Here is a 12,929-nt window from a genome sequence, read left to right as displayed (position 1 = left end):
AACAAAAATTCTAACATCATTGTGGAGAAAAACTCTTTACCACATGAATGGACAACGTTATTCAAAGCACAGATATTTCCTGTTCTTGGTGTAGAGAAGAAAGGATTTGTTTACTCGGTGACTCTCTTGTTCAATGAAGGCTCTTATTGGTATACCACATTAAGGAGTAATTACCATACCTCTGTTTTAAGCTGCAGAATTGTTATTAGAGAAGAATATGTACTTTCAGGTAAAAGTTATCGATGATGCACTGTTAGCTTGGAGAGAAGGTTACGAATCTACATTCACACAAATCCATCCATCCCCACATACCATAATTAAAGAAATGCTAATAATTACAGTGTATGCCCAGAATTTCTATAGGTCAGTGTGCAGAACAACTTAAATATTTTAACCAATAAAACCAAGCATTTTAGAATGAGAAATAGAGGTGGGTTTAGGGCTTCTTGTTTTCTCTGTCATCAAGTCCTTCCTCAGTCCTTATTGCTAATTAATCGCCTGGAACTCCGCCACTCATAAGGAGCTTCAGACTTTAAAGGCGTGCAGTAATTTAGACTAAACCCAAAAGAAGTATACCTCAAAGAAATATGCATAAAACATTGTTTCTGCCTGAGGTATGTCTGAAGATTTAAGATAACGCATTTAGTAACAGTTAAAATGTATAACCCTGAGGAGCTATCGGATAAAAAGCTCAGGTCAAGAAAAAACATGTTTCATTCAGTTACGCTACCTGGCAATGCACTCACTGCGCTCCTAAGCGGCAGAAACACCGGCAGAGTGGTTGCGGTATTCGGTACGGCCGTAGTCTCTCAGCACAGTTGATACACACCAAGCAGAATTAATCAACAATTAATCAGCAACATCATTACTTTCTTGTGAAAACCATATCACAATAAAGTAATATGTAACCAAATGTGTTTCAGATCTAAAGCCAAAATGGGTAACCTATAAAGAGTTTATATTTATTCAAGAGGAACATAGAATTTGAATAGTATAAATAATAAAGTCAGTGAAGGTACTCCCTTTTGTTCATGAAATCACCATTCAAGCACAGCGATGTCTATCTATCTCTTTGAGATGGCAATGGTAGAGGTTTTAATTCTGTCGTACAGCTGCAAATTGTTGCCTTCCATCATGTAGCTTAATAACATTATACTCGTTCTCCTCCTGCTTCAGAGTGAATGCGCAGCTTTGCCCAAAGAGAGAGTGCGTGAGAATTTACAGTGTCTCCGTTTCTTGTTTTACACACACTGTGTGAAACAGTGTGTGTAAAATGACACGTGTAAAATATGTAAAAATGACAAGGAAACGCTGAATTTTTTGAAGGACTACCAAAAGGGAACACACACGAGAAAGACCTTTTAGGCATTCGGATGAGCTTCTGAGCTTCTATGAGGGTCACCAACCTGGACACTCTGGCACCTAAAGTTTGCTGAAGGGAAAGCATGGGATAAAATGCTCCCGATTTCGACATGACACAGCCTCCTGAGTCAGCAGAACAAATCTTGGGAACCATTGGTCATAATCTTCTAAAAATTTATATTTACAGGGTTAACATACAAACATGAGATGGCTTACAAAATAAATGCAGTTAGGTAATGCCTACACTGATACTATGTTTTCCACATTTTGTCACCCTGAGCTAGATCCTGGTACCCTTGTGTAGGGTTCCAACACCCCTCAACGGCACCCGTGAAGTCACGCAACAAGGGCCATTTTCAGATGGCATGGTTCTTTTGAAGTCACTTGAGAATGTTGTATTAAAATTATACTATACTCATTCTCTAGAAACCAAAACTGTAACTGGCACTTCATAAAATGGAAAGACACAGTTCCAGTCCAATCAACTTAAAAGATAGTAATGCGCAGGTCACTGAAACGAGGACAGAGAAAGGAGACTGAAGAGCATTAGTTTGCAGTTTATAATAATTTGCTTGGATAGTTATGTTTTCTCGGGTTAGGGTGTTTTGGGTTTGGGGTGGGGTTTTTGTGTGTTTTAGTTAGATCCAAGATGTAGATTATTTTCATACCAGGTAAAACTTCACTGCAGTCTTGGTGCAAAGAAAAACTATTCACCATCTACCTGTGGTTCGGCTGTCAACCGTATGGATTTTGATGTCATATATGCTACGTGTGGATGTGGTGGAGTAGTATTGTCTGACTATTTTCTGTCAATTTTTCCACTGTTATTAATGTTCTTTCTTTCTATTTTACCCCCGGGAATCCATGAATCTATGCTCTGGACATAGCTGCAGCTACTGTGCATTGCAAGTGGAAGCAGAGGTCGGTACTGAAGAGAAACACTTTAAAAGGTTAGATGGGAAATGAAATTTCTTCTCTGTTTAAATGACATTGGAGCAATTACATGTGTCCCGACAGAAAATTTGCTTAAGATGCTGCTACTATGTGACTTGTCTGAATTAGAAAGTTGATCTTAAGGAGCAGCGCCAAGACACTAGTAGGACCAAGGCAGATCTGTTCTGTGACCCATCCAGACACTCACCTCCTGTTCTGCAAGCCCCACAGAGTCAGATTTTACTACCTACGAACCTGCTATTCGGGTATTTGCACAGAAGATGCTTTATAGTGTTCATCGAAGGCCCGGTTCTACTCTGAAATACTTTATTGCCTGCTATGATAAGAAGTATTGATTGGTTGGCTGCAGACAATTCCTAGACACAATTTTCTTACCTTTTCAGTGCACTACCTAATCAGAGGCTTACTCTAGAACCATACACAAAGCTAATGACGAGGAAGAAGAAACACAGACGTGGTACAAGGCAAAATGGGATTAATCAATAGCAATCCCCTCCCGAAGATCACCCCACAAATCACCTCAGAATTGGGTGGTGAAACTCAGAGAGCTTCACAAAAATTGTACCCTCCCCTTCTCCATGCTCACCATTGGTCATACTTTACGTTAAGGCTCCTGTCAGCTAACACTTATATGTAACTAGAAATTACATAACTTCAGACTTCCATTTAACCAGAAAATCACATAAAATACATATTTTCCAATCACATGCTGGCATAGTGGATGGATGTTGTTTTAATTAAAAAAAAAGAAAATCAAAGAAACTGGATTAAATTAACCAGATGTTCAAGTTTGCTGATGACAGAAATGAAGTAGATTATTTTTGCATACCAACTATGGAATAAATAATGCAGCAATAGCTGCATAGTTTAGGTGTTCTTATTGTAGAGACGTAAAAGTGAAATGAAAGAAGACTACCGCAAAATAAGAATATATTCCATTAAGAAATATAAAGTTTGGCGTGACAGTAAAATCTGTGGTCATACGCAGTTTCATCTTTGATCACAAAATGAAATAATGTATGAAATAATTTTACATATGCAATAATTCAGCAGAATATGACAGAAGACAGTATTTCTGTTATTTCCTGAGACAGTCGCTTGAGAAACTTTTAATTTCAAGCCAGTTCAGTTATATGACTCTTCAACACTGCAAAGCCTAATGGGCCAATTCAGGCTTGCACTGAAGAGGCAGCCCTCCAGATCAAAGGGCAGATAGCCTGCAAGCTCTGCAGCGCAAGATGATCGTCTGGTCGCCAATCTGATTTACCGAGGCTGAAATTGCTTTGCAGGGGAACACACGGACAAACACAGAACATTTGTTTATGTCAGGCTGCATGATGCAATTTGCTAGAGTTATCACATTTAGCAAAAGGTAGAGGTTCAAGCCAGAGGACAACAAGCAGTTACTGTCTGGTATCACTCAAGTTAAAAACCAGTGCCCTCATTTAGGTACTGAAGGCTACAAGCTGCCCTTCTGGCTTTCAATCAATCAGTCTCTTAAACTGGAGTCCCTTTGTATTTTCACACTGGGGTCTTTGGTATTACTAAAGCATTCCGCTGTCAAAAAGCAGAGCTACCCTTGGCAACAAGTTTTTTTGGAGTTTTTACTTCCTTATCAGAGATTGCTCTGAAACTGAACATGAAGATTAGCTAGCAGCTGCTGGTGTGCTCTAATACAGGCCTTTGTTTAACTGAAAAGAGGCTCCCTTTTCTAAGGGGATCAACAATGGAAAACTTCGGTGCTTACATAAAAATATAGCCAATGTTACACTTCTCAGTTAATGCTAAATAAGTTTTTTCTGGTGATATGCTTGGTCTGTTTTCACTAGTCACATCCTAAGTTCAGTGCCAAAAAATTACTTAGGGTTATGGTTGAGAAAAATCCATTTTTCCTGAAGGAAATTTGAAAAAAAAAAAAAAAAGTGTTTTTTGCAATTTTTGCTCCTATCACAATCTCTTCTGTCCCCTGAACATTTTGGTAGGACATGTGTCCCCACATTCATCCATCTGAGAGCTACATAGCTAATACAGGCTGGTTGTCTGGGTTTTCTCTTCAGTCAACGGAGAGGGAGTCTGAACCATACAGGGGATGCCTGAGCTCATGTATTTCAGACACCTCCCCTGGGATGATGCAAATGGCTATTTTTGCCACTGTGAGGTCATTTAAGCAGCTGGCTCAGACCTGCAGATAAGTCAAGTTAGGTGAGAGGAAGCCCATCTTCATGGTTGGAAATAGTACTGTCTTTAGTATGTTGCCTGAGTGTAATTTAGTATGCATGAGGTGTACTTAAGAGATACTGAATTTTGACCACATAGCCTGGTCCCCAGCATGAGGCTTCCTCATTTCAGCAGTGCTAAACCTCCACTCTCATAAGCAGCTTCAAATAATCACAGAATCACACAGAAACACTAGGTTGGAAAGGACCTTCAAGATCATCAAGTCCAACCATTAATCCAGCACCACCATGTCCCCTAGACCATGTCCTGAAGCGCCACATCCACATGTTTTTTGAACACTTCCAGAGATGGCAACTCCACCACCTCCCTGGGCAGCCTGTTCCAATGCCTGACCACCCTCTCAGTGAAGAAATTTTTCCTAATATCCAATCTAAACCTCCCCTGGCGCAACTTGAGGCCATAATGCACAGAAAAGGAGTGCTTTATACAGGCATCCAAACTTTTGAGAGCTTACAAAATGCAACCTACTACCCTCCTTTCCAACACCAAATGCCCTCTAAAAGTGAGTGTCCCATTAAAAAAGTTCTCTTACAGAATCTGAAGTATTTTATGCTCTTAAGCACAGTCACATCACAGCCCTTCTGCCAGTACTTCTCTGGCTATACTAGTTTCAAAAAAATCCAGAAAGTTTGGAACTATAGGAAAATAAGTAGTTCTCAGAGAAAAGACATGTAGATACAGCTAAATGACCCTACTACCCAACTGTATTTTTTTTTTTACATAAACTGTTTTTCCTACTCTTAACAGTGAAATTCGATGTCCAACTTATTTTTGTCTATGAGATTATTACTACTGAAGCACAGGGAGCTACTTTCCCTGGGGAAAACACGGTATATTTCAAAGAAATTAAGAAAATAAAGATGGAAAATTTACAGAGCGTTGAAACTAGCACGGACATGCTATGCAATGAAGCTGAAAAGCGTCGCAAAAATTGATTATGGTGCATCTGGCACGTAGAGTATACATACCATTCCTTCACCAGTAAATACGGTAAATTTTCAGAAGTTTACACAAAGCATGAAAAAATTTGTCAGTGGGAGACCACAGGTATAGAGAATTCACAGAAAATCTAGAGACAGTAGAGGAAATACGGTATCGCAAGGGTTTTTAATCGCAGTGGAAAAAAAACAGTGGAGCACATGGGAGACCTGCATTTAATGTGAAGCCAAAGCAATGAATCTTTAGCAGATGCAGTTACATTAATAAGCAATACAATTAAATTAAACAAATAGAAGACATGGAGTATTGAAAGCTAAAGACAGTAATAAAAAGCTGTATCTGTAGAACCACAAGTAGAAAGAACAGTAAAAATCAAGGTTTGAACATACAGCAAAAGCTGTATTTACTGAAATACTGGGAAGTATTTCTCATTAAATGAATTTTCACTTTTATGCCATTGGTAAACATCTGTGTGATGCCAGCTCACGGTAAGCAAAAAATAAATTCAGCAAACAGGTGGAAAACCCAATCACAAATAGTCTTACAAGCTATCAAAGTAGAGAGACGTGTCAGCACACACATATCCACGTACGTCGAAAATCATGAAAATTAGACATCTCGGCGGTACAAGAATTAAAGGATCTCAGAAGCTCCAGCGTGCTGCCACTGAATAATTCTTTTTTTAAACTGAAAGAGCAATAAGAAAGAGACTTTAAAAAAGGAGGGGGGGTGTACAAGAGGGAGGGTGCTGCACAGACTCCCCTTTTCAGTGCATGCTCCTCCGGGCAAGCACCTCCTGCTCCGCAAGCCCCCGCTCCCAGCCCCGGCACGCAGTGACTCCGCCGGTAAGGGCTCTCCACGCCCGAGGAGCTGCCCTCCGCGTGGCTTCAGCGGGCAGACAGAAACCTTTTCTTGAAGGGGTCTGTGCATGGACGTGCCTGTGTGCCTGCTCTACCAGCGGGTCCCTCCCTCCGAGAGGTCCTGCCGGAGCGGAGGTCCTTCCCCAGGTGCAGTCAGTGAAACCAGAGAACTGTCTTTAAGGATTGAGATTAAGAGGCGTATTCAGGACCAGTGACAATAATGATATTTACAGAGCACTGCAAAAACCCTAGCAAGAAATAACCTTAAACCCATGTCCAGAAAGTCTGGGCTAACAAATGGAACACTTTTTTTCTAAGAAAGCTACTTCTGAGAAAGCTCCCGGCTAACTTCGGTACGTGAGAAAAGTAAAAACCCCTGTAGGGTGGCAAGCCTGAGGCACACACCGCAGCCCGAAGCTCCAAGCAGCAAACCAGGCCAGCGCACACGTAGCTGCAGGAGGATTTCGCAGACAGGCGAACGCGCGCACTCCCACGCCAGCAGCAGCCGGGGTCCGCTGCTCCCGGACCGCTGGGGAGCCATCCTGCAAGCCGCTGGCTTGAAGACAGATGGTTGCCTGCTACTACCCCCAAGTAAGCCCCTTCATCTCGTCTGCCTATTGTTATTTTCAAAATCGATCTGTTAACCTGATAATTGGTTCTGCTAACAAAAAACACATGGGAACGAAAAACTGTAGAAGTTTAACACATTTTCAAGCAGCCACCACGCAGCCAGGTAGGCTGCTTGAAGCTGAGGAGTGATGTGCTCCGTCGGCCACAAAACCAGCTTGGTGCCTGGTGTTGGCACTATCTTATAACTATTATGCCTAGCTATTAAGAAATCATTTTATTTTGTTTTATTCCTTAGCAGGCATAAAGTTATTATGAGTTATTTCTCCAGAAGTTCCCAGAGGCATCAGAGAAGATCTCCTAACAGAAGGCATTGTAGAGACATGTAGGAAAGACACAATCTCTTCCCTAGGGAAGAAGTTGCAAGAGATATGAAACAAAGGAAGATAAAACAGAGAACTCCTAACCCTGGCTGAGTGCCCCGTCTCTGCAGTGGAGCTCTGTTCTCCATTGGTAAGTGCAGGAGAAATTACTTATCTATGTCCTTACTCTACCTACGAGATGAACACAAGATTACAGTCTTATCTCTTGCACAATTCACGTCATGTAGTGCAGCTTGATCAAGAGCAGTCAATGAAAATACGCTGTTTCTCATTACCTGAGGTTCCTGGAAAGTAGCATGAATATTATGTAAAAAGAAAGAAAAGACATAAGATGTTACATAATTCACCTTCGACTGATTTTGAGATCTCTTATGCGAGTTATTTCTTTACCTTGTGCTAACAGAAGAACCCAGGCCTCGCAATCGCTACCCAAAAAAGCCCTTTGATTCACTTAAAATCAACAGCTTTGCTCATGCGAGCAATCAGGTGGAGGACTGTGCCCGAGCGACCCGGAAGGCAAAGGCAGTATATTGGGACATCTGCAAAACAGCTTCTCATCGTCCAGGGAGTCTTTCAGTTTGGGAGGCCTTTTTTCCATGAGGAAAAAAAAGCACAAAAGAGGAAAAGGATGTGGTCCTGACATCCGCACTACCCAGCATTAGGAATGTTTTATTTGCACAGTGCCGGTCTGCTCCCATGGACTAACGGCCCATTTCCACCTGAGGGACTTCTGTTGTGCTCCTGGCGCACACGCTCCTCTTGAGCTTCATCCAAAGGGATTCAGTTCATGAGCTCCATGGCAGTAACCACACCGAAGTAAGCAAGAATAACTTGAAGATTTGCTCCAAAAGCATGCTTCTCATCCAAACTAAAACACTACTGTAGGTGCACCCTAAGACCAAGTGTTATCACTTACCTAGCACATCCGAAGACCAAGTATTATTACTTATCCAGCTGTTACACCACTAGATTCCATTTATGAAATATATTTGTAAATGCTTTGAATATGTTCTGCCTGACAGCATACAGGTACTCTTTTCAATGAATTTTAAAAAAATCCTTTTTATTTTGGAATCTGGATTCAGAATCTGGCATTTGTTAACCAAAGATGATTAAATGTCTTGTCCTCTATGTTTAATGGGTCTAATTTTTTCCTCAGACAGTTTCCTTCATTAAAATATTGCGCTTTCCTGATGAAACTGATATTTTAAAAAATACATTATTACAAAATGCTTAGAGCAATTTTCAAGAAGAAAGGAATGACAGATAACAGCTGAACGGTATGAAAAAAATTCTTATTGTGGCTATTGCACCTACTTGAGACTCCGGACCACCAGCAGATTTACACATACGCATCACTAAGCACACACTTCCACAGTGTTGATGGCACGCATTGTCCAACAAGAACCGAACCGCACTTCAGTGCTCCACAAAATCACACAGGAGGATGGAAAGGGCCCAAGTCAGCTCCACGTACACTACTTAAGTAGACCAAATTATATCAGAGATGAATTTGTACCATTTTCTAATTTATTTTTCTGTCTGTAAAAATGAGATGTGTAGGTTTGTATGATAATGGTGCTGCAGAAGGAATCCAGAATCAACATCTACGTAAGTATTTAACTAACACGAACAGTTTGATCAGGCCAAATAACTCATCTGTCCTCCCTTTTGTGAAATCCAATCTTTGTTTGCATAGCTAATATCCTCCTGAGTAGCCATAAGCCCCATCTTTTGTGTGTCAGTAGGTTTTAGGAAATGTTGAATCAGTTTGCAAGAGTGCATAGATACAATTCCACGACAACCCTCTATGTGTCCTCCACAAAAGTCACACATAGGAAAATCTAAGTTCTGCCCCTGGAAAGAAATGCTAAGGGAGGGTTCCTACATAATTCTTCTCTCTTTCTGTAATAATTTTTCTCTCTCTAAGCATTTTTAAAGTGGCAAGATTAAATTTGTTTGCTTTTCTGGAGGCAGAAAATCGCTGAGGGTTCTACTCTTAATTTTTGACTTTATAAAAAAAAATACATTGCTGATTTCATAATGTGATTTCTAAAATTATAATATTCTTTATACATATATTTCAACCAACCACAATCTCTTTAAAAAAATTAGTAACTGTATGTGCAGTCAGGCAAAACATTTAAAAAATAAATTCAGAAAATTTAAACAACAGTTTCAGAGAACTTTTGAGCAGAATAGCGTGTATCTGCAACTTCCACCAAACTTGACATGGAAAGTATGATTCTGATACCACCATTTTGAAGCTCTCTCACTTGAAAACAGAAACCTAGGAATCCTGACATATATACTCTATTACAAGCAAATCCTGCTTTTTATACAAATCCGTGAAAGTAGCTGTCACAAATTTCAAATATGATTAAAGATCAAGTATCTGAAGGCAGAAGTTTGGACCTTGTGATTCTTCATTCTGATAAATTGTGGTAACTCACGATATTTCAGAATAACTATAGGTATTTCTCAGACATACACTGGAGACCACGTTTTAAGTTCTCTGAGAGAATTTAAAATTTCGGTCTTACTGAATGCATTGGAAAAATATGACTGACAATAATCCAAAAAATGGAATAGAATTGTATACTTAAAAGCATTCATGGGTTCAAAGAAAGATAAAAATGAGGGCCAGAGCTACCTCACTGTGCTATCTTAAGCAGTCTAGAACAATAATAAGAAGCTGTTCTTTCAGCAGGTCTTCAGTATATTGCTCCTGGGAAGGAATGTGAGGACCATCTTTCCCCCAGCACGCTTAAGCTTTCAGTTCCAAATTGAAAGAAAAGTTAGAAAATGTGTTATAGGAAAACAGGTTTATGCATGTGGGTTTTGACATCACCTTGGATCCCGCTGAACCTTGTGCAGATGTTTACACGTTTTCATTAATTTTTAAATAAACTACAACATCTGTCTCTTTTTCATAATATTTGGCTTTTACACAACCAAAGATAACAGAGTGTGCTCACATGATGTAATGTGTCATAACTCCACTGTGCTCCTCACAAGAGAGGTGACGGCAATCAAATAAGAATCTGGCCCTTTATTTGAACAAACTTCATGTAATTGTTTTTTGATCTAAAATTACTCTCTGTTAAAAGAAATTCATTAAATTCCTAAATAAAAGTAGAAACTTGATGGAACATGCTTTCAGACAATTTTACTCAGTCTTTGCCAGAAATATTTACAGACAGAAATAATTTTCAACCTCATTTTCTTAAGGCAGAGAGGACGTCGGAGAAGAGAAAGAAAGGGGCTCTCTCACTGCAGGTGCCAGTTGTCAGGGCGCACATCCACACACACTTGACCCATGTTTGTGAAGACAGACAAGAGGTCTTGTGTTCACTCCAGTAAATAGTGAAAAAAATTCTGAAAGTGCAAGAATTGATTTGAAGAGTAATCGTTACCTGAGCTCCTCTAAATTTGCTCAGAGTCACTCACCTTTGTCACATGATGCTTTTCATGTTGTACAGGAATCTTAAACATTTGGCACCAATATGTTGTATCCTTGTCTGGTACAGGCACCTGTCTTAATAAAAAGGGCAAGAACACAATATTATAAAAGTCAGATTACCCTGTTGCATAAACCCAAATCTTTGGCTGCCACCTTATCCCCACCTCCACATAATCCCGAAACCCGGAGTAACTTACGTCTTTGTTTGTCAAGTCAAAGTACGGCAAAGAGGCAGATAAGACTTCTTCTTTCTCAGGATTCAGTAAACGTAGACTCTTTGTACCACGATTAGACCCATGGTAATTTTGACCTGCTTCTCCCATGTCTTTGTGGTGGTAGGCCCATATTACCCGCACTGTGCTCTCCTGAAAAAAAAAAAAACAACCAACCACCTAACCAAAACGTCCATAAGGAATAGGAACAGTATCTTCCTTACACAGTTCACACAATTCCTACGATGGGTATGATGCACTGTATTTGAACAATGACAGTGTATACTAGAGGAGTAGTCACCTACTGACACAATTTTGCCTTTAAAATCAATGTTTTAAACTCATAGGGTTCATTGGAGAGATGCAAAAGTTGAACCTCTCTCTGACAGATTCCTTCATTAATGTTGTGAATTTTAATCATATCTGCAAACAGCGGAATGGCCTCATAAAGAGGTAACCAACTTAAACACATGAAACCTTTTTTTCCTTCACTTATTTGGTCAGCAATCGGGAGGTTTCCCCTAAAACCATCTTCCAGGCTCAGCTCTGTAAAGATGTGAATAATTCTGTGAACTGCTGTCCTCACATGCTAGGGAAGATAGACATTCAATTACAGAACTAATTTACATCTTAAAAATCAATCTACAGCCATAGCACAGATCAATTCCACGTTAACCACTATATATTATTGCCAGATTGCAATAATCAGCCTTGAGACAAGGTACTCTAATAAATCCTGAAGTGTCCCAGAATGCTAAATTATACTGAGAATTTGGAGCAGGTGCGAAAACCATAGATCCATTGACTGCCTGGAAATCTGGTGGTTTATAGAGCTGTGGATTTGCTTCCTGCATCTTTCAGCTCCTCCTGTTGTTATTAGTGTGTATATTGTGAAAACAGATAATGAAATTAGTGTTAAACTACTATATCAAGACTACCAAGTAGAGGAACGAAATTAAAATGTAAGAGCTTAATAAAAGTAGCGTAAGTGTTTTACCTACTTGATTTAAGGTGACCAAACAGATGTTTTGGAAAGTGAGTTTCTCTAATTCTTTCCTTTCACTAAGGTGGTATTTTAATAACCATCTTCATAACCATGTATACATTTGGCCTCTATTAATTACGTCATCTCTCTACATACAGGCAGAGACTCTTACCGTTATGCTCTTGTCATTTGTGTCACAAGTGTGCAGTTCTCTGCTAAAAGCCAATATTGTATGTGTGCTGTTTTCCATGGCATATTCCAGGTGGTAATCCTGTTGAGGGTCCTTTTTTAGTACTCTATTTTCATCTGTAAAATAATCCTGTTGAAAAGAAAAGGTGGCCCATTGTTAAAATTTAATATTAAATTAAAAATTAAACTTTATGTCCAGTACTGAAGCCCCTTAAAACACGCCTTTATGTAAAATGCTGAAGTATCATAGTTTTGTATCAAATGATAAATTTGAGGTGGCACTGAACACTGGTTTGATTAAAGACCTTCAAAAAAGCGAGTCTCCTTGATGAGCAGCTTAAAGAATGTCCTGAGCAACTTTAACAACACGTTGCCTGGTCCTAACTGCAGAAATAAAAGCTGTACTCAACAACCCAGAAGTCTAATTTATCATGACAGGGGTGTCGTGAACTTCGGGGGAAATTACCGAGAGAACGGATTTCACTTAATATTCACATCAACAATATAGTCGTTCCCCCTTTTCCCAACTTTTCCTTTCTTTTTCCTTCCCCACAAAAAGCAAACCTCTTGAATGAACACCGACTGGAACCAGAAACCCTACGGCTTAACGAGCCCGGAAAGCGCTCAGTTCGTACAAAAGGTGCCGGGTTGGGGTTAGCTCGGCGTTTTGGAGGGCGAGCGCTGTTCATGAGACAGACGCTCCCCGGCTGGGGCTCAGCACCGGCGCGGGACAATGAGGAGCGGCTGCAGCGCTGACGGGTCATTAACCTCCTCACC

At 40.0% G+C, this 12,929-nt stretch overlaps 1 protein-coding gene across 1 annotated transcript in view; it reads right to left on the bottom strand.

Annotated features, from left to right (window-relative positions):
* Positions 1-12,282, bottom strand: part of MOXD1 (monooxygenase, DBH-like 1) — a gene marked incomplete at both ends in the record, with an annotated part of 28,964 nt that extends 16,682 nt beyond the window's left edge. Inside the window, 3 exons of the mRNA XM_010289110.1 lie at positions 10,754-10,837; positions 10,964-11,131; positions 12,136-12,282. Of these exons, the coding sequence (XP_010287412.1) occupies positions 10,754-10,837; positions 10,964-11,131; positions 12,136-12,282 (399 nt within the window). The remainder of the gene's footprint in view (positions 1-10,753; positions 10,838-10,963; positions 11,132-12,135) is intronic.
* Between the last annotated feature and the right edge of the window lie 647 nt (positions 12,283-12,929).

This window comes from Phaethon lepturus, unplaced genomic scaffold, assembly GCF_000687285.1.
Source record: "Phaethon lepturus isolate BGI_N335 unplaced genomic scaffold, ASM68728v1 scaffold21876, whole genome shotgun sequence".
Taxonomy (NCBI): domain Eukaryota; kingdom Metazoa; phylum Chordata; class Aves; order Phaethontiformes; family Phaethontidae; genus Phaethon; species Phaethon lepturus.
This window is presented reverse-complemented; position numbering and strand designations above follow the sequence as displayed.